General features: G+C 39.7%; 1 protein-coding gene across 1 annotated transcript in view; it reads right to left on the reverse strand.

Annotated features, from left to right (window-relative positions):
- The window catches only part of KIAA1328 (KIAA1328 ortholog), a 173137-nt gene extending 153834 nt beyond the window's left edge, over positions 1-19303 (reverse strand). The window contains exons 1-5 of the mRNA XM_036403577.2: positions 19252-19303; positions 14710-14745; positions 12903-13045; positions 9026-9120; positions 800-915 (exon numbers count right to left, since the gene is read on the reverse strand). Coding sequence (XP_036259470.1) covers positions 800-915; positions 9026-9120; positions 12903-13045; positions 14710-14745; positions 19252-19303 — 442 coding nt within the window. The remainder of the gene's footprint in view (positions 1-799; positions 916-9025; positions 9121-12902; positions 13046-14709; positions 14746-19251) is intronic.
- Between the last annotated feature and the right edge of the window lie 8 nt (positions 19304-19311).

The following is a 19311-nucleotide window of genomic DNA, read 5'->3' on the forward strand; positions in this document are numbered from 1 at the left end:
TATACTGGGCTCCATCATGCTTTTTAAAACAACATTACTACCCTCCATCAGCAATGCAGCTCCCAATGAATCACACACTATTTGCTTTTCCTGTAGTTGCAGTCCTGTCTCTTCCCTATCCCACTGCAGCCAATCCTTAGCCCTCTGAGGAATTTAACTACAAAGCATCAATATCAGAGATTTGGAAGAAAAATGTACAAGAGAATTTTGTAAAGGTCTGTCACACCTCAGAAAGAAAAATATCAATTCCTGCAATAGTGACTTTGCATGTGATATTCCAGGATTGGGACTAAGCATATGCAGCTTAATCCAAATGCAAGCCACAGTCAGCAAGAAAAGAGAATCTAACTTTTTTATATACAAACAAACCCTACACCAAACAAAAAGCCCAAGCTAGCTAAACCTCCTAGTACATATATTTCATTTGTATCCATTTAGTGTAGATTCCCTTTCTCTGGACATGGAGAGAAATGGAATACCATGCAAGTTTTAGAACTAAATTATGACCACCTAACAGAATTTTAAAAAAATATCTATAATCATATTTTAATGTGTAAATTCCTTATTGTCATTTTTTTAGTTGACAAATGTCTATTTCATAGCAAAACAACATCATAGGAACAGCTGGATGGCAGTTTAAGCTCAAATGAACCAGTGTCACATGCTGACAAGTCATCTCTCTGATTGCTTTTGAATGGCAGCACATGCAGATTTATTTTATGCCATAAATTAGAACAATTATTTCTCTGTACTTCACTTTTTATTTCAGTGAGCCATTGCACATATTTTTAAAGGATATCTTCCCTTTCCTTGATGATAAGTTCATTCTGCTCCTCTAGCTGTCTGATCTTCTTCTCAAACGATTCCTGTTCAGCTTTCAGCCGTTCTTCCGTCACCTCTTTTTCTTCACTTACCCTGAAAAGAATTTGAGAAAAATAAAATATATGCCCATAACCACAGTGCCTGACTTCCAACTCCTCCACCACTTTGCAGGTAAATGGATAACATCCTCTCCACCCTTAAGCAGGTTAGTTCCTCACAATGTTTATAATATATTACACAGGAAGGTGCGTACGACTTGATGCAATACATCTCTTTTTTTTTTTCCAGAAACACTGGTCTCAGTAGAGTACATGCACATTAATGGGCAGCATGGAGGACAAAGTTAGGGCCTGAACCCACAATTAGGTTTGCCCAGTCTGATTCTCTGCAGCCATAATGAAGATGCACTGGGATACTTTCAACCTAGGACATGAAGACAGAAAACTCAGACAGAAGAGCTTAGATGACATGACAGAAGAAAATTCTGGAAAACTTTTCTGTTTCTTAATCTATAAACTAATCCTTCTTTCACCTTTACTGGTCAAATACAAGTTCAAGAAAGAATCATTTTTCTTGTTAGCTTTCTCCAAACAAAATTGTTTGTTCTTCTCTGAGGATTTTCAAATATCAAGCTGCAGGCGTAAATTTTCCTTTCTGTGTGGGGCATGGCACCCTGTATCTTGCTGCTCAGTGTAAATAATTGGATCAAGATTAAAGGATGACAATGGGAGAAAGGCTTACAATGATCATTTATTCTGCACCTCAAGAGCAGGCTATAAAAACAATTATTCTGGTATCACGTAGGCAAGAAGATCATTATGCATACATGATCCTGTAACTGTGCTAAAAAATGTGGCTTGGAAATCATGGTTCCATAAAAGCTCCACAAAAATATTAAGTAATGAGCTTAGACTAATAAATATTATTGCTCTGCACTTAGGCAATTTCTGTTGCTGAAGGCTCTTAAAGTTCAGTCTTTTATGATGATAAAACAGCTGCCACAACACAGGTGACAGGAGATCAAAGCAATACAACTTTTAGAAAACTCCAATTTTAACTTCCTTAAAGTGGAACAATCTTATATATATATATATATATATATATATATATATATATATATATAAGTATTAGACTAAGCCTTGTACTCATCCCATTAGACTAATATTCTGAACAGAATGTTTCGTTCAAGGACTGAGCCATACATTTGGTATCACTGTTCCCCTTAAGAGGGCACAGATTTGTTTTGATCTTCCAGTGGAGAAGTCATAAATACCACAACTGGGTCACTCCCCTGGAGTGAATTATGGGCAAGCAGTATTCCCCAACTCCAAGATCAACCCACAGCCCTCCCATATCAGCTCAAGCAGACTGCATGAAGTTGGAAATAATAATACTGAAACTCACAGTTTTTCTCTACAAACCTAGAGGGAGACAGAAGACAGATACCGGATAATCAAATTCTTTAAATTAGGGCAGTTTGAAAGCTTGGATCAAACTATTAATTGTAAAGTTTCTAATGTACAGGGGGGGAAAAAAAGACACGGATTAAGCATAAAAGTATTTCACTAGTCAAATGCACAAGGTCTCACTTACAACCTTGGGCCCAGTCTGGGAAGGTGTGATGAGTTCAACCTGTTCCTTGGCCCCTTCCCCTCCACTCACAGGCTGTCAAAAGGGTTTTGCACATAGCATTAAAGAAACAGAAACTACCTGTATAAATTCTGGACCCACACCAACACCTCTGCACTCCTTAGCTAAGCAGGCAACAAACTGTTGAGGAATTCCCACCACACTTCCTTGCAGTAACAGCCACAGCACATTTGCCACAAGCTGCAGATAGAGACTCTCATATCCAACCATGGCCCATTTGCTTCCTCTGAGTCCAGTGCAGCCACCTAAATAACTACAGCACAAATGACCTTCCTTCACATTATCAGTGACAGATGCAAAACCAAAAAAAGTTAATTAGAAAACCACAATGAAGAACACAATGACCACGTGGATCAAAGACAGGAATGGAACAAAAGCAGGGCAGGCAACTGGAAAGAGAGAACAAGTACCATCTCTAGGATTCTATGAAAGGAAGGAAGCTTGGTCAGTAATTTGTAGGAGTGATGCTGCATGAGAAAAGGGTTTGGGGCAACAAACGCTGGGCTATGCTGGCACCCAATAACACAAAAATTGAACAACAGTATAAGAAAAAACGCATGAAAGAAGAGAGCACTAGAAAAATCAGACAAAATGTAGCTGGCTTTACTCATCTCTAGATTCTGTGATTTGTTGCTTATATCAGTGTGCATCACATTCACGTGCTGTGTTTGTATTTAACACATATCACAGCAAGCTGTCACACTCCCAGACACATGAATATATTGTGCCACATATCTTACACAGTAAATGACTGAGAACAGTAAGTGATCTCAGAAGAAATGTGGCAGTATGTGTTTATGTATCACAAAGCAGGAGACAGCCCATAAAGGGCAGGCAAGATACAAAAGACGGTTACTCACAGGAGGTGGCAAAAGGAAGTTAGAGAAAAGGAATACAAGAATCTCATCAGATTATGCTGGATTTATGTCACTTCCTATAAATAGCTCAGTGAGTTGCTGTGTTTTTTATTAAACTTATTTCTTTGCCTTCTGGCAGTAAAGAACATATGATTTTTAGCAGAAGTACGGAAGACTTCATTGATGCTGTACAAAAACATTGCAAGGCTCATATAATGCTCCTCAAAAGTATTTTCACCCTCTGTTCACCCACTTAGGTCAGAAAAGAGCAGTGAAAGAACGAAGGCACAACTACAAAGAGCTCAACTGCTCCACTGAGCAATATGCTGGTATCCAGCTCCATTGCTCTTGCTTCCAGGATCAAACAGACAACTGACAGCAGAGAGCAAAGATGATGAATCAGTGGAACTATTCCTTCCATTCAGTGTCTGCAACATTTTCTTGCATTCAATTCACATTCACCTACCTTGTGCCATAGGACGTGCACCATCTTTGTTCAAGATTTGCTTTAAATTCAACAGTTCAAAGCCTGTATAATTCTAAATGCATTGAAATAAATAATTTTATTTTGCAGGAGCCTCTTTCGAAAAACTCGTAATGCAAATATATTGATGCCCCTCCTAGGGCATCCGCCTTAGTGTTAAAATTAATTCTTAGTTCACCAGTTCCAATTATTATTGTGTGCTCCCAGGTCCACTGCTGATACTAGTATTTCTGTCTAATCTAAAGAAGGAATTGATCAAGGAGTTTGCTGATGACACTGACTCATTCCACTGAGTAAGCAGGACTGATGCTCTCCAGGTGGAAATTTGAAGCACTGCACAAGTCAACAGCACTACCAAGTTTTATTTGTTTAATGAAAAACTGACATGCACAAGAAAGAGCCATGATAATACTCACATCAACACTACACTAGGGACAGAACTCAGCTCTTTCTGACTGAAGGCAGAGCTGGAAAAGCAAATTAAAAACAGCATCTCCTATTTTTTAAAATTTTAAAAAATGAGCTTTTACCAAAAAAAATCTGAAATGCAGTAAGAACATTGCAGCTCAGCTAGTTAAGATGGAAGGAAAACTAAACAAAAAACAGATACATAGACACTGGGAACTTCACTGATCAGTCCAACACTCCTTGGGAACACTTGTCTTCTAATAAACACCAATCTGGTATTAGTCTGTCAACTGGCTAGCAAAGATTAAAAAGCTATGGCGACCATTCTTGAAAACTACAGGTTTTAAATTCCAGGCAAATAATGGCATCTGGAACAGGGCAGACCACCATGGAGGGCAGGGTGGGAGGGAGAGGGGAAGGAAAGAAAGAAACAGAATTTTTGTCCAAGGATCAGGGTTCACAAATCTGATACATTCTACTTAAGCATCATATGCAGTTTGTATACATTAGAAAAAAATAATTTAAAAAAAACTGCTATGCGCCCAAAACATAATTGAAATTGCTACACAATGGATAAATTTTATGATATGCAACCTGTAAAATACAAAACTAGATTTCACAGCATGAATTTGTAGCTACAAATGACTTTTTAAGCACAGAAAGTGTTATTGGTGATACAATAATCCTGGGCATGCTTTACCTATCAACACAAAGTAATTTCCAGGCAAGCTTAGGGATATCTCATTTGCAGTCTCACTGCTGACCAATTAAGAAAACTGCAGCACAAAATTGCCCCTAAAGTAACACACAAAAAAAGATAAAAGATTTTGATTTTAAAGCCAGGTAACAATTTGGTTAAATATTAAGTAGTGTAACCCAGGAGAGAAGGCAACACAAGAGGCCAAACACACAAAATTTGTAATACAAACCACAGGCAAGTTTTCCTTCAAAGATCTTAAGGACTGGAAGAAAAATAGCAAATATACACTATAATGGCTTTACTGAAACCTCTTCAATGGTTTCCAGTTCTGTAACCAAAATAGTATTCTGTTTTGACACCCATTTTCACCTTTTGTTAGAAAATTTCAATTTCAGTTGGTCAATTTCAGCTTCATATCAAAGACAGTAGAAAAGACTAGTATCCCAAATTGCTAGCACCCTACAAAGGGTTTCGGAATCCAGAGAGTTGGGATGAGGGAAGCATTTTCTCAAAAAGGGATAGCAGGCTGTCTGAAGGCTGTTTTAGTAGCTGCCAGTTACAAGTCATTCTGGGCATGCCAGTGATCTTAGCCAGAACACAAATATAATAGCAAAAACCATCTTGTATCTCATTTGGAAAGGGAAATCTCTCCTTCCCATGGGTGCAGAAGGGCATTATGATACCTTTCTACCAAAACTGCTTTTGAAGATTTGTTTGCAAAGACAACAGGAAGCCAGCTTTCTCCAAGTTTATCTTATTCAAAGAAAGAAAGAATGCAGAGTAGTTAGGTACCAATTTTTGCCACTAAAAACAAAATTTAAACTTTCATGAACCACTCTACATCACTTAGTCAATGCTTCTGTTCACTCAAAAGACAAACTCCATATGTGAGCTGTACAGGCATTTGTGATCAGGGAAGAAGTATTTATGATGTACCTGCCATACCAGGAGCCCCAAAGTCACAGAACTATGGCTATACACCAGTTAGGAGTGAAGTGAATTTTGCAAACATACACACATTCACTCTCTCTGCTAAGGAGTTATGATCCTCTCCATTAAACCAAAGGCCAAGAAAGAGAGATCTCTCAAAATCTGCATGTCAATCAAAGTATTTCACCCTAGAATACTTCATAATCAGTCTCAGTGTGGTGTCTAGCAAGTCCTTAGCGTTCAACAGTCAGCTGGCTACGTCCCAGCAGGCCCTGTGCTGCTCCTTCTCAGAGGAGGCTAATGTGTCCTGACACTGGCAGCGAGCACGAGCACAAGAATCTTTCTGTGTCTTCACCATGCCACTGCTCATTTCATTGCATAAGCTGATGACTGCTCCAGGAGCAGCCTGCAGGAGTAAAAAGCTCAGAGAGAGTCTTCTTTGCCTCTCTTGAAAGGACTTTGCTTATAGGGAGAGATAAAATTTGCTCTTACTGCGCCACTTTCACCACCACACCAGGAGGACATAACTGAAAACATGAAGGTGCCACACTGGTTGTCTCAGAAAATAATGACTGATCACACTCAAGAATACTCCACTTACTCACAAAGCACTTTGGCATTCATGGGTATGACTCATTCTTCTCAGAAATTCCTCTACAAAAGCAATTTTAAAAGAATCTGCTGACACAATAAATTAAAAAGCTCGAATTTGCTACAATCAAGGATTTTAAACTCTGGCTCTAGTCTGCCACTCTCATTTCACCTTAAAAGGATACATTCAAAGGGCAAGATAATGGTTAGATTTACAGGCAGAAGCACAGATCAAAAACTACGATTATTTAGCCTAGAAAGGAGGATTAGAAAGGATACAGCTGAGTCCTTTCTTTAGACCCTGTCTCAAAATCCAATTCCATAAAATTCCGAACAGCTAAGGTGATGTCAGCCACTGGAATCCCCAGCAGGAGATCTTTACAGCCCAGAAGCTCTTTTTTTACCCCAGAGAAAATGATATTAATGTAGCTAGCATCAGAATTTACTCATACCAATACAAAGTCTTACACTTCAGCAAATTAGCAACTGCACCAGCACCCTCAATGTTCAAAAGTGCAGTGGGAGTGAGAGTTGGAGGAAAAAAACGTAAAAAACAGGAAGAAAAGTACAAGAGAGGTCTCTCTCCTTCAGCAGTCACAGAAGCTGGGGGAAGACCACTACCCTGAACTGCTCAAGCAAGACCTGGCTGAAATTAAAGCCCCAGGAATCAATCATATTTTGCAACTGGTTTCCACATAAACAGAATTTTACCACTTTTAAAGAGCTTTCATGCAGCTGCTTACTGACCAATGTGTATCTGTTTACCATCCTGCAACAAACGTGCATGAATTAGCCTCAACTACCATTCATAAATTATAGCAAAATAAGGAAGAGCAAGGTATAGCCCAAGTGAGACCTTTATTATTCCAAGTATTTACTGCAGGACAGTGTTCCTGTAAAACTTTCAACATTCTGCTGCTCCTTTTTCTTCTCCAAAGTAGCAAAGAATGTTCTACTGCTTGTAAAAACTCTCTATCATTGCACAACTAAGGATGAAAATTATGGAGAGTTTTAAAAAAGTGACGAGGTGAGCGGAATTAAAGTTCAACTTCCCTATTACTCTGCAAAGGACTTTTAATTACATCCAATAAAAATATGATTAGGTTTAAAAATAAAAGAGAACTAAGTATAAAATAATAGTGTTCCACTAATTTTACTTTTCAAAATTAATGTTGCTGCACCTTCTATTTTTCTTCAAAGAAATGTCAGGCAGAAATATCAAACTGTCCTCAGGGAAAAATCACAGCATCTGAGATTTAAGAAGAATCCCATGCTCGAATGAATTACTGTACTACTATTCACTAGGGAGCAGTGTATTATGAGGAACAATGTAATAAAAGGCTTTTTTAATATTAGAATATACCTCTATATATCAACAGTGGCAACAGTGTCCGAATAGCTCCAACATCTGACAATTTGTAACCAGGCATCCCACCAATCTACTCTTTATGACAGTCTTAACTATACATTTTCTAACACAAGGCATGATAAAATAGAGTTGCAAGCATGAAGAACTCCAGAAATTACTAAAATACTGTATGGCAAGAAATCCTGTAAAAATTATTAGCAGGTAAAATGGTCCACTGGATAAGGATAATCAGAGAGAAAATAATCCTAGCTGCACCAGAGAGTTATTGCATGACCTTGAGCAAGTCACTTAATTTCTCTAATTTTCCATATTTTCCTATATAAAATGAAAAAAGAACAGCAATGCTTGCCAATTATTGCACAGACATAAGGGATCTACGTCAAAAAGCATTTAATTATTAACAGTAATTATTAACAATAACTTCTAGCCCAAAGGACTTGGGATCATCTCACAAGAGGTTCCCCCACTGATATGGCAAAGCCTACCAAAGGCCCATGTGCTCCTCCTCATTTTTACAGTAACTCTGTAAGAAAAGGATTTCCAGAAATCCTGAGGTGTTAGGGATAAAGAGTAGGACAAAAATCTCCTCACTTTAATTCAAACTCTTTTTTACCTCCTTTACCTTTGAGAATGTAACTAGCACTGGAATGGAACTTAGAAAAAGACTTCTGCTAAAGCTGAGAAACTTGCACTATTTCTGCCTCTCCTTTCAAGGAATAGGTAGAATCAGAAGAAATTAAGGGAAGCAAGAAGAAGTTTAGCTAGTTAAGTAAAAATTACATAGGCAAATCATTACCAACACATTTGAGCCACGAGAAGAGCAACGCACCTTTAACATGGCCTTTCATACAAAAGCTTACCTCTGCCAAATAATAAGCACTACAAAGTTTCATACCAACAAAGTCTGTCATTTCCAAAAGCAGAATGTGTTTATTTGTAGCACTTGATACACACAACAAACAAAATCCTAGCCTTGTCATTGGGTTATTACAGAAGTACTGCTGGTCATGAAATTTTGGCCTCCATTTTAAATATATATTTAGGGGCTCAGAAAGCAAGGAAAAACCAACCAGGCTGCTTCATACTTTTTCCAGCAAGAAAAATTACCTTGTGCAAATATTCAGGTTTTTTAAGCAGTTCTACATTGCTTGATGTTAATTAGAGAAACGACTCTCTTTAAACTTAATGCATTTTCAGGTGATGCTTCTTCTTACCTGGCAAGTTCTTTAATTAAGTTCGCAATGCGTCTCTTGTCCTCAGGACACAAATCCTTTAAAGAAGCACTCTTCATTCCTCCTTCATTAGTGCCCTGAAAATTTAAAGTTACATTTTAGAATGTACTGTTTAAAAGAAAACAAATACTTCATAAGCTATTAAAAGCATTTCAAGACTTAATAATTAGAAGCTGAAAGTAGATCAATTCCAACTGGGAATAAAATTCATATTTTTTAAATTGTAAGTACATTTCAATGAAACAAATTACCAAATTGTGAAGAATTATTTTAAGGTATTTGTAATTCAAATGCAAGTGCCAGCTTCAATATTAAAACATGCTGGGTAAAGTTTTAAGACATGCACTATTCCTTGATTCATATTAGATAAAGAGGAGTAGGTTCTCATGGAAATCTAATGCAGCAATATCCAAATCCAACTTCAAATTTTATCATATTAAGATCATAACATAGGGAGTAAGAAAAAAACATGCTGCCTTAGCATTTCTGAGCAAAGCGTACAAAACAGCAAAATATTGTTAGCAGAGAGTACCTCCCTTATTTCATTTTTCTAATACAGAGAAAAGCACACACACCTTCACATGCAGCTACTGTTTCATTTTAATGGTTTATTTGCTTATTTTGTAAATATATACTATATTTACGAATATATATATATTTTTTTTTTCCTTAGATATGTATACTACTAAGTTTATGCTACTTTAGTAGATAAAACTTGTCAAAGAAGGCTGTAGCAGGGCTGAGCACTTCAGATCTTTCACGCGTTCCCGGGAACGCAGAGAGCGAGCCGCTGCACTTCCCAGGTGTGCCCACCGGAGGGCACTCTCCTGCCCGGCATTCCCGACTTCGGCTGCTTCCACGCAGGAAACGCCTCCAAACTGGTTTTATTCACCCAAAATTCCTGTGATCGGGTATTCAGTTCTGCAGCGCTAGTGGTAAGCACGAAATAGGAACGCGAAGATAAATGCAGCAATAAGAGCTATGCTGTTGTGTCCAGGATTTTGGCAAGTTTCAGTACCTCCACTCATTCTGAAGGAGTTTCAGTTTATACTTTTACAAACCCCCCCAAGTGCATGCAGTGCTTTAGATCAGATTAAAGAATGCCACCAGATGCCCTGAAGTTTGGCTAAGCCAACACAATAATGCACAAAAGAATACAAAGCCAACACTGGGCTTCTCTCATTATCAGTAAAAGCAGCTGATCTACACCAGAGAGTAAGTGACCCCTTTCCTTCTTAGCTAATTAAACAGCATCTTAAAAACAAGAAAAGAAAAATGTCCACTACAAAGAGAGGTGATGTTTTCACACAGACTCATGTTATACCTGTGTGATCCTTCATTTTAACTTCAGTGTATTTTTCTCAGGGGCGAGGGGGAAAGCAATTTCATAAGGCAAATTTCAGCACTTTTCAAGGGGGATTTGATTTCAGTTTTCTTGCCAAACATATGTCACTCACAAATGAAGAGAGAATGTCTAACTTGACTGAATTCAACTAAAAATATGGTTGAAGGAATTTCACTTCACATGCTGAAAATGTCTGACTATTTTTTTTAGCAGACAGATGATGAAACTTCTTTAAGAAAAATGAAAAGTTACAGACCTCAAAAAAGAGGATGAAGCTTGATCACATTACTGAAGGGGATTTTAACAGAAGATCTCAAAAACTACTACCCAAACTGATGTACATACTGTCAGACAAAGTTTTGTGGGATGAAGAGGAAAATCAGTTTTTCCTATCACCCACAAGTATGCAAAGATGGCACACAGGAAATTATCAGAGGAAGACTTGTACCATAACACACATCAAAATGAAGCTGTGGAATAATGCACAGCAACAGCTTGACCATCTAAAGAAGACAACAAAGGAGGCAGAGGCCAAGACTCTCTCCATTTCCCAGATTTCTGTCCTTTCTACACAGCTCAGGATAGAAAACAGTTTTGGAACTCGGTACAGGGAAGATATTCTCCACACCTTGGAAGGCGATAAGTGCATGACAAAATCATGCAGGATCACAGAAAGGACCACAGTAGCTCACCTACTCCAGCCTAGAGCATTTTACTCAGAATTATGTCCAGGCCAGGCTGGATGAGACCCTGAGCAGCCTGCACTTGTGGAAGGTGTCCCTGCTCATTTCAGGAGGGTTGGACTGGATGATCTTTAGGGTCCCATCCAACCCAAGCCCTTCTATGATGCTAAGCCATAGTAAAGCCATCAGCTCTCCCTGGACATACACACAACGCTTTGCAGAAAGTGAGTTGTGTTTTTGATGAGAATTCCATGCAAAAGAAGTTCTTCTTCAATAATGAGTAAAAACATGTGTTCTGTTTGTTTCAAGTATTCAGAGCTTATCTTCAGAGTACAAAGTTTCCATAAGAATTTGGCAAGGCAAGCGAAAAACAGAAGGGTTAAAAAGACAAAAATGAAACGTAGCTGTGAGCTCATCTATAAAAGCACGAGTCACCAATTAAGATTTCACGTATCAGGCATTATATTTAAAATAAGAGTACACCAAAACCCATTTATACAATGGCTTTCACAAAAAAAAGTAAAAACTCTGTAAACAGCAAGTAACGCAATCAATGCACCATTCAACAAAACAGATTTTAATGTGGTATATGAAGGCATCTGTGAGGCAGCAGGCTTGTAGATACTTATGAAGAGATGCTTCTACATAAAGACTCTGCATAATGGGGGCTATTTGTGGAATTTATCTGCATGCCACTTAACAGCACGATTTGCAAAGTAGAGGTACATACCAGCCTCTAAAAGCAAGTACCGATAAACAGAGAAAGGGAAATATACATGTCCAGGAAAAGCCCTAAAAATTAATACTAGTTTAGCAACGAGTCATGTGTCATGCTGAAGGATTCAAAGGGCAATGACACTGTCAAAGCAACAAGAATTGTGTGATCTGTCTTCACATCAGAGTTTTGAACCTACATGTCTGACACACAGCAGTTACTCAGCACACAAAAGGCAGAGAAGGACATCTTAGATGAAGAACAAGATCTAACTGCATGATAATAAAACAGTGATGCAGAACCAGTCAAAGGTTTTAGATCCTGCCTGCAAGCACGAAGAAGCCAACCCCAGTGATTTACAGGCTGGCCCAAGATGACTGCTAGGCAAGAGACTCAACAGCACTCAAATGACTTACACAGTCAATGTACTACACAAACCACGTTAGAAAAATGGCATCTCTCAACAGATTTCTAAACAGCATCTGTCACAACACAGAATAACCTTCCAAAGGAAACCCCGCTGCTTTGGAATTTCTAATGCAAGGAACTGTAGAAACACATCACCTAGTCTCACAGGAGGAGACCACAAAATTCAAAGCAGTTGACATCAACTGACAAAGCTACTTCTACTGCTCAAATGCATTTTAAACTTTTACTATCAAAAACAAAAAGTGATTTTACCCTTCTAACATGAGCAGGCATAGCAAAAAGGTCCCTAAAATGAGTTTTTGCTCATGTAATTTCTAAATGAGATGACTAGAGCAATGAAAATTAATAAAATAAACAAAACTTCTTGCATGTTTAGCTAGTAAAGTATAGGCTAGGCACTACCCAGGGTTACATGCACTGCCTCTGTGCAAATACACACATTGAAATATAAACAATCTGTTTTACATGGCCCCACTTACACACCACTTACATAAAGTAGCACATTCAGCCTTTGTCCTCTTCAGGTGATAATTTCTGCTAGAAAGCCACCACATAAAGCGGGTAAAAAGTGTAAGAAACTGTAAAAATAATACTCTAAAACTGTTTAAACATTTTCAATCTGATAATTTTCAGCTTTTTTTCTACAATGTGCACTCTTAAGAGAAAGAAAAATTTGCTTTTACTCACCTGCTGCCCTGTCAGACCTCCTCCTGTACCTCTATCAGGATCCATGGAAACAGAAGCAACAGCTACAGGCACCTGCAGTTCAGTTTGACCTGTTTGATATTTTGGCAAACACCTTGTTCTTAAATTTCCTTTTGTAGACACTCCTGTAAGTGAAAGACAAGCAGAACATGTAGATTATAAAGTGAAAAGGGGCCTTATTCTTGCCTTCCACAAAGGCAACCTTGCCTTAGCAGCTCTTTTTTTGAAAAGAACAAGCACCTCAGGAATAGGTCTGCAGTTCCCCCCGGCCTCTCACTCCATACAAAATTTCAGTAAGATGAACACATCAGCAGAAAAAGAGGTGCATGGCACTGAAGCACATCCAGCCACAATAAACATTTTGTAAATTCTGAAACGCACATTATGTCTTCAGACTAAAATTCAGTGCAAATAAACTGTGTTTGAGTAAGATGCAAAGCATAAAATTGAGCTTCTGCTTTGATACCCAAAGACAGTAAAGAACCAACCAGCAGTAAAGCTGTTAAAAGCACCACTCATATAATATAATACCACTTTTTCTGTTACACAGCCAACCTACTGATGCTCAGACTGTTTGTTCCTTTCAGGACCAGGCAAATGAGTAAGGCAACACTGCAGTGCACACTCCACAGCTCATCTGTCAAACACTTCCTGCCATAATTAGAATTAGATCACCACTACAAATGGTAAGAACATGAAAGCACTGAAAATCCTGATGTTGCAATTACAAAGTGCCAACACTGACACTAACACTAAAACTGCCAGGACCAGATTAAAGCCCATAGCTGCTTGGTACTGCCTCAAGGTTTAATTTTTGACTATTCAGAAATGCAAAAAAGTTTTGAACAAAAAATATTAACTTCATACAAGCAGATCAATTACAATTATTTAGGTAATTAATTTCAGAAGTGTACCAGAATTCAAGTGAAAGAACTAAATTATAAATTCTAATATCTCCATGCCCCTACATAAACAAAAACAATGGTCCTGAAATTCTCTCCCACAGAAGTGGTAGAAAACTTCCCACAGTGAATCAATTTCCATCGTTTAGGATCACTGCTTTCTTTGCAGGGCCCAGAGAAAAACAATCCAACATCACCTGGCTTACAAATCTCCGCATGTGTTTTGTAGTTCAACAGAGATGTTTGGCCAGTAGTTTTGAATGGTACCATAAACCTGAAGAGTACAATTCCTCAAAACTTGTAACTACTGGATGACACACACACAGTTTCAGTCTAGAGTTAACTATCCCCAGATACGTTTCCAGGACCTTGTGTCACTTTAAGAGCTGTGTTTGAAAACAATTAAGAGAATTCTGAAGGGGAACTAAGAGCATTCATCTTTTCCCCAGCGATGTACACAACTATGCACTCAGTAAATCAAGGTCAAAAGAGCTAATAAAAAAAAATAATTGCTTTATCTGTACACAATGAATCTTCATTTCAATTGATATTTTCAAAATTTACAAAAGACCTAACACCTCTAATGCTTCAACATTCCTTGGAGACCACATTAAAAATTCAGCTTGCCTGATAAATTGGGTAAAGCCACACTGTACCTGCAACAGAAACAACTCCCCTGGAACTATTCATCTTATACAGGATGCTTATCTAAGCAGCAGAGCATAAATCCTCTGCTATAATCATGTATGTCCCATTACAACTTATGATGACTCTCTACCTTACACACACTTATGTACACAAACCACACACCTGAATAGACACTGCAAATTTTATCATCCACAGGAAAAAAAAAAAAACCTTTGTTTATGTCTATTAGAAGGTCATACCTGAAACAGGTACCAGTGGATCTTCTTCATCAGAAGCTGCATGTGGCTTTGTTAAAGGATATAAAAAGAGTGAAAGCTTAGCTCTTTAAACAGGACTGTAAAAAGTAGTATTTGGTCTCTTAATTTTGCATAGCTGTTGATAAGAAAACAGTCAACATTCTGGGAGCAAGAAAAGCAAGGAAAACTTGGTTAAGAAAAAATCACCACAAAGATTGCTAAAACAAAAGACCTTACTCCTTCTTCACTGTGCATTAACTTTCAGCCTCTAAAGATTATCTCAGAGGTCACCTTTGCAAAAGATCCCAGGGACCAGCCCCAGTTACAAGAGCAATTACTAAGATAATGAACTAATAATATTTATTTAAATTTAAACAGTTTATATGGAACATCTTGATGTGGAGGGAAAGCAAATTCTGAAACAGTGTATATTGATACTGCAATGAAATCTATTTGGGCAATACATTCTAAGAAACATAAATGAGGACAAATGCAAAAGGTTTCAAACTGGTCACTCTCATCTGATCATCACATGATGAGTAATCATAAGAGCTTGAGGACTCATTTTCTTTAAGTTTCAAGAACTTTCAAATATCCCAGAGGTTTAACTATTAAATTACTTGACCACAGAAAACACTTTAAAATCAGAAAGAACATGGCACCATATTATTTGTGCTATTAGCAGTCACTCTTACTGTTAGCAGTCGCTGAACTTGAATCCCTGCCTCCTGAAAGCCTAAAAATAGGACTCAATATAACTAAGAGAAGGGTGTAAATCATACTGCCTTCCTTCAAGGAGCAGTTTCATTCAGCTGAACGTAAAGATTGTTATTCCCACATGAATAACCAACATACTTGTGACTTAATCCCAGCCAGCAACTCGGTACCACACAGTCACTCCCTGTCCACCTCCCTGCCTCAAGTGGGGAGGAAAACCAGAGAGAAACAGTAAACCTCATGGGTAGAGATAAGAAAAGCTTAATAACTGAAACAAAATAAAATAGGACAATAATAATAACTGCAACATAAGGGAAGAGGGAGAGAGAATTAAAACCTGAAAGAAACAAGTGATGCACAGTATAGCTGCTCACTGAACAATGCCCAACCTTTCCCCAGCAGGAACTGGCAGCTCCCAGCCAGCACTCCCCAGTTTATGTACTGGACATGATGTTCTGTTACGGAATCTCCCTTTGGCCAGCTCCTGGCCATGATCCCTCCCAGCTCTTTCTGCATCTGCTCGCTGGCAGAGCACGGGTCACCCAAGTCCATGGTTTTGGGTAAGCACTGCTGAGCAACATCCAAAACACCAGCGTGTTATCAGAATTATCCTCATGCTAAATGCAAAACACAGCATACCAAATACAAGGAAAAGAATTAACCCTACTCCAGCTGAAACCAGGGCAATACTGAAGTGGAAAACAAAAGCCCAGGGCACAAAATTCTCCTCCACTAACTTTTTTTTTTTACCCCTTTACTTTCCTCATCCTTCTATGGTTGGCCAATTATCTCAATTGTCAAATTTCTACTACTACTCAAATTTCTACTAATTACTCAATTATCTAATTTCTCTACTGTTAACAGATAAATGTATTTAAGGTTTTGCAGCTGCATTCATATAATAAAGTAAAATTGTGAAAATATTTCAGTGACCCTATACAAACTCTTGCCTTAACTAAAATTTGATTCTGAGAGCACCATCTCAAGAACTTAATTTAGTAAATTACCACAGAGTGGAGGAAATTAGGAAAAGTCTAGGAGTTTCCCTCTATGGACAGCAACTTCAATCAACACCCACTGTCCATCACACATCTGGCACTTGTCACACTGGAAGGGCCTGATCACAGGCTCACTTATGATCTTGTTGATGCACTTTATCACTCATAAACAATTATCACTCATCAGCCTCACACCAGTTTAAAAACACATTCAGTGAGTACTGCAGTCAAAGCCAGCTCTCTCTACAAACACTGAGAGCATTTCTTCTCACGTGTGAGCTGCAGCCTGCCACCTCCAGCTGCCAGAACACACTGTGGGGCCATAGCACAGGGAGAGGAAGCTGAACAAACTCCATGAGGAAGGCACAGTGCGTACCTTCTTTTCAAAAAGCACCAAGATGGATCAAAAGTCCAAGTCTGGATCACAGCCCAGCCCAAACAGCTGTGTCAGCACAGCCACAACAGCAAGCTGCAGGCTGCTGAGAAGTGTATGTTCAGCTCACATTGCATCAGGAAACAACAAACTTCAGCACAGACAGTTCCTACTCAACTGACATACGGTTAATCTGTGTGTCAACACATGGCTATAGGAAATAAAACAATCTGCCTAAACAACATCCTGCTTTTAGAGTGTGCCTCTGGTACTGCCAGCTGTTGTGGATAAATTCCTAGTAGCAGGATGCAAAGACTAGTCAAAGTTGTTGCTATTATCCCCCCCAGCTACCAGGACGACCCTCCTGGTGAAGCTTTGCAGCCCAGTGTATTAGAACCACTCAAAGTTAGAGCAGGCTACCTTAATCAGCTGGACTGAAAATCACAATGACCCAGAGGCTGATTCATAAGCAATGTCCTTGTCTCAGAGTAACAGACTGGGGATAGCACCAGCATCAACCTTCTAACATTAACCCACTGCCACGTGCCTCCCAGACTGCCAGTAAGGCAAGTGTAGTATTAAAAGCTTTGTACCACCACAGCTAAAGTTCAGTGAACAGCAGAGAGAGGCACTGGAGAAGTTCAACACCTGGTACAGCTCACCTACACAATCTGCCTTCCTGTGCTGAGTCGATTCAACAAGGATGGAGAGAACTTCAGTTTTCCGAATGTATTACACCAATCTACCAAATTTCTCCTCTTTTTTTGAAAGCATACACTACCATTATTTTTAAATTGTGCCATTTGCTTTTCTAAGAATTTACACTTTTCCAAGGTCAGAGGAAACACTGCCTATTCACCAAAACATGTAGAATGGAAATGGTTGTCAGAAAAAACTTCATTCCTTGGAATATCATGATGCATGAGGCCACTGCTGGGCACTTTAAACCATATTTAGTTATAGGAAACAACCTGTTGACTGATAAAAATAGACTGTCAATTGCATCAACACTTCCACAACTGAGCAGAGTAGTGACAGTGGCAATAAATCCGACATGTGCCACGCACCTTCATCCCATTCACAGCACAGAAAAAGTTGTCAACAACCTTTTTTACTTTACACAGATGGAAAATCATAACAACATGCTCCCACAACAGGCCATGCGATGGTTGGCCCTTTCACATTATCCCAGGGAGCATGCAAACATAAATCAAAGAGCACAGACACATACTCTTCTTTCCAATCTCTTCCAGTTGATGCTGACATCCCACTCTCAGTCTGACAAACAGCAGTGCTTCAAACACCCCATAACTGGAACTAAATTGTCAGCTTCTAAATTTCCCAGGCCAGACTATCAATTCTAGCCCAATGACTTCAAGTTGCTGAGCCTCCAACACAGCCACACAAGCCCAAACACCAATGGCAGCTCTTGGTTCCCTGAGCCACACAAGCACATCTCTCCCCAACCAGGCTTGTGCAGGCTGAGCTCCCAACACCACAGCCACCACCCACACCATCTACGTGTCCAGCCCCACGTAGTCTCCCACAACAGGAGCCTGCAGGTCCTCTGCAGATGAAACCACACCAATCTCACACTCATCCCTTAGTGACAGAGCCCTCCAAGTCCCACACAGGCTCACCCAAAATGTTGTGGTTGTAGTCAAGTTTAGGTGCCAGTCACAAAAGACACATCTCTTCCCTGCTCAGCTTCTAGCCTCAGTTTCAAAGAATCACAGAATCAATGAGATTGGAAAAGACTTCTGAGATCATCGAGCTGTGTGTCAACCACTGAGTGCCAGGTCCAGTCCTTCCTCAAACACCTCCAGGGACGATGACTCCTCCACCTCCCTGGGCAGTCCATGCCAATGCCCAATCACCCTTTGTGTGAACAAATGCTTTCTAATGTCCAACCTAAACCTCTCCTGGAGCACCTTAAGACTGTGTCCTCTTGTCCTGTCACTTGTCACCTGTGAGAAGACCCCGACTGTCACCCAGCCACAACCAATTCCTGTCAGGCAGTAGTAGAGTGCGATAGGATCTCTCCTGAGCCTCCTTTTCTCCGGGCTGTTCAATCTCACTCTCTCCATTGGTTCCCTGACAAGTCCCCATAAACTGAACGCAATTTCCCCATTCCCTATGTATTTACTTGACCCGAGATTTCACAGCTGGGTCACACTGAAGAGGACTTACGACCCTCCCTTCTCTCCCAAGTCACTTTTGCTATGCAATCCCGCGTAAGCCCTACAAACCGGCACATACCCACTCCCTCTCCCCAGCCTAAGCCCCCTCCACACTCGCCAGCGGAGCCCTCACATAGCCTCTACCACGGCCACAGAACCCCACCCGACCCACAGCGCCGCATCGGTTCCACGCCAAACCCCTCGACAGGCCGTCCCGCATGCCCCCGGTGGCCCCTCCCGCCGCTGTCACCTCACACCGACCCCCAGGCAAGGATACAGCTCCGGCCCCGGCAAGTACCTCCACCCACACCGGCGGCCGCCGCCGCCATCTTGAAAC

The sequence above is a fragment of the Molothrus ater genome, chromosome Z (genome assembly GCF_012460135.2).
Source record: "Molothrus ater isolate BHLD 08-10-18 breed brown headed cowbird chromosome Z, BPBGC_Mater_1.1, whole genome shotgun sequence".
NCBI lineage: Eukaryota > Metazoa > Chordata > Aves > Passeriformes > Icteridae > Molothrus > Molothrus ater.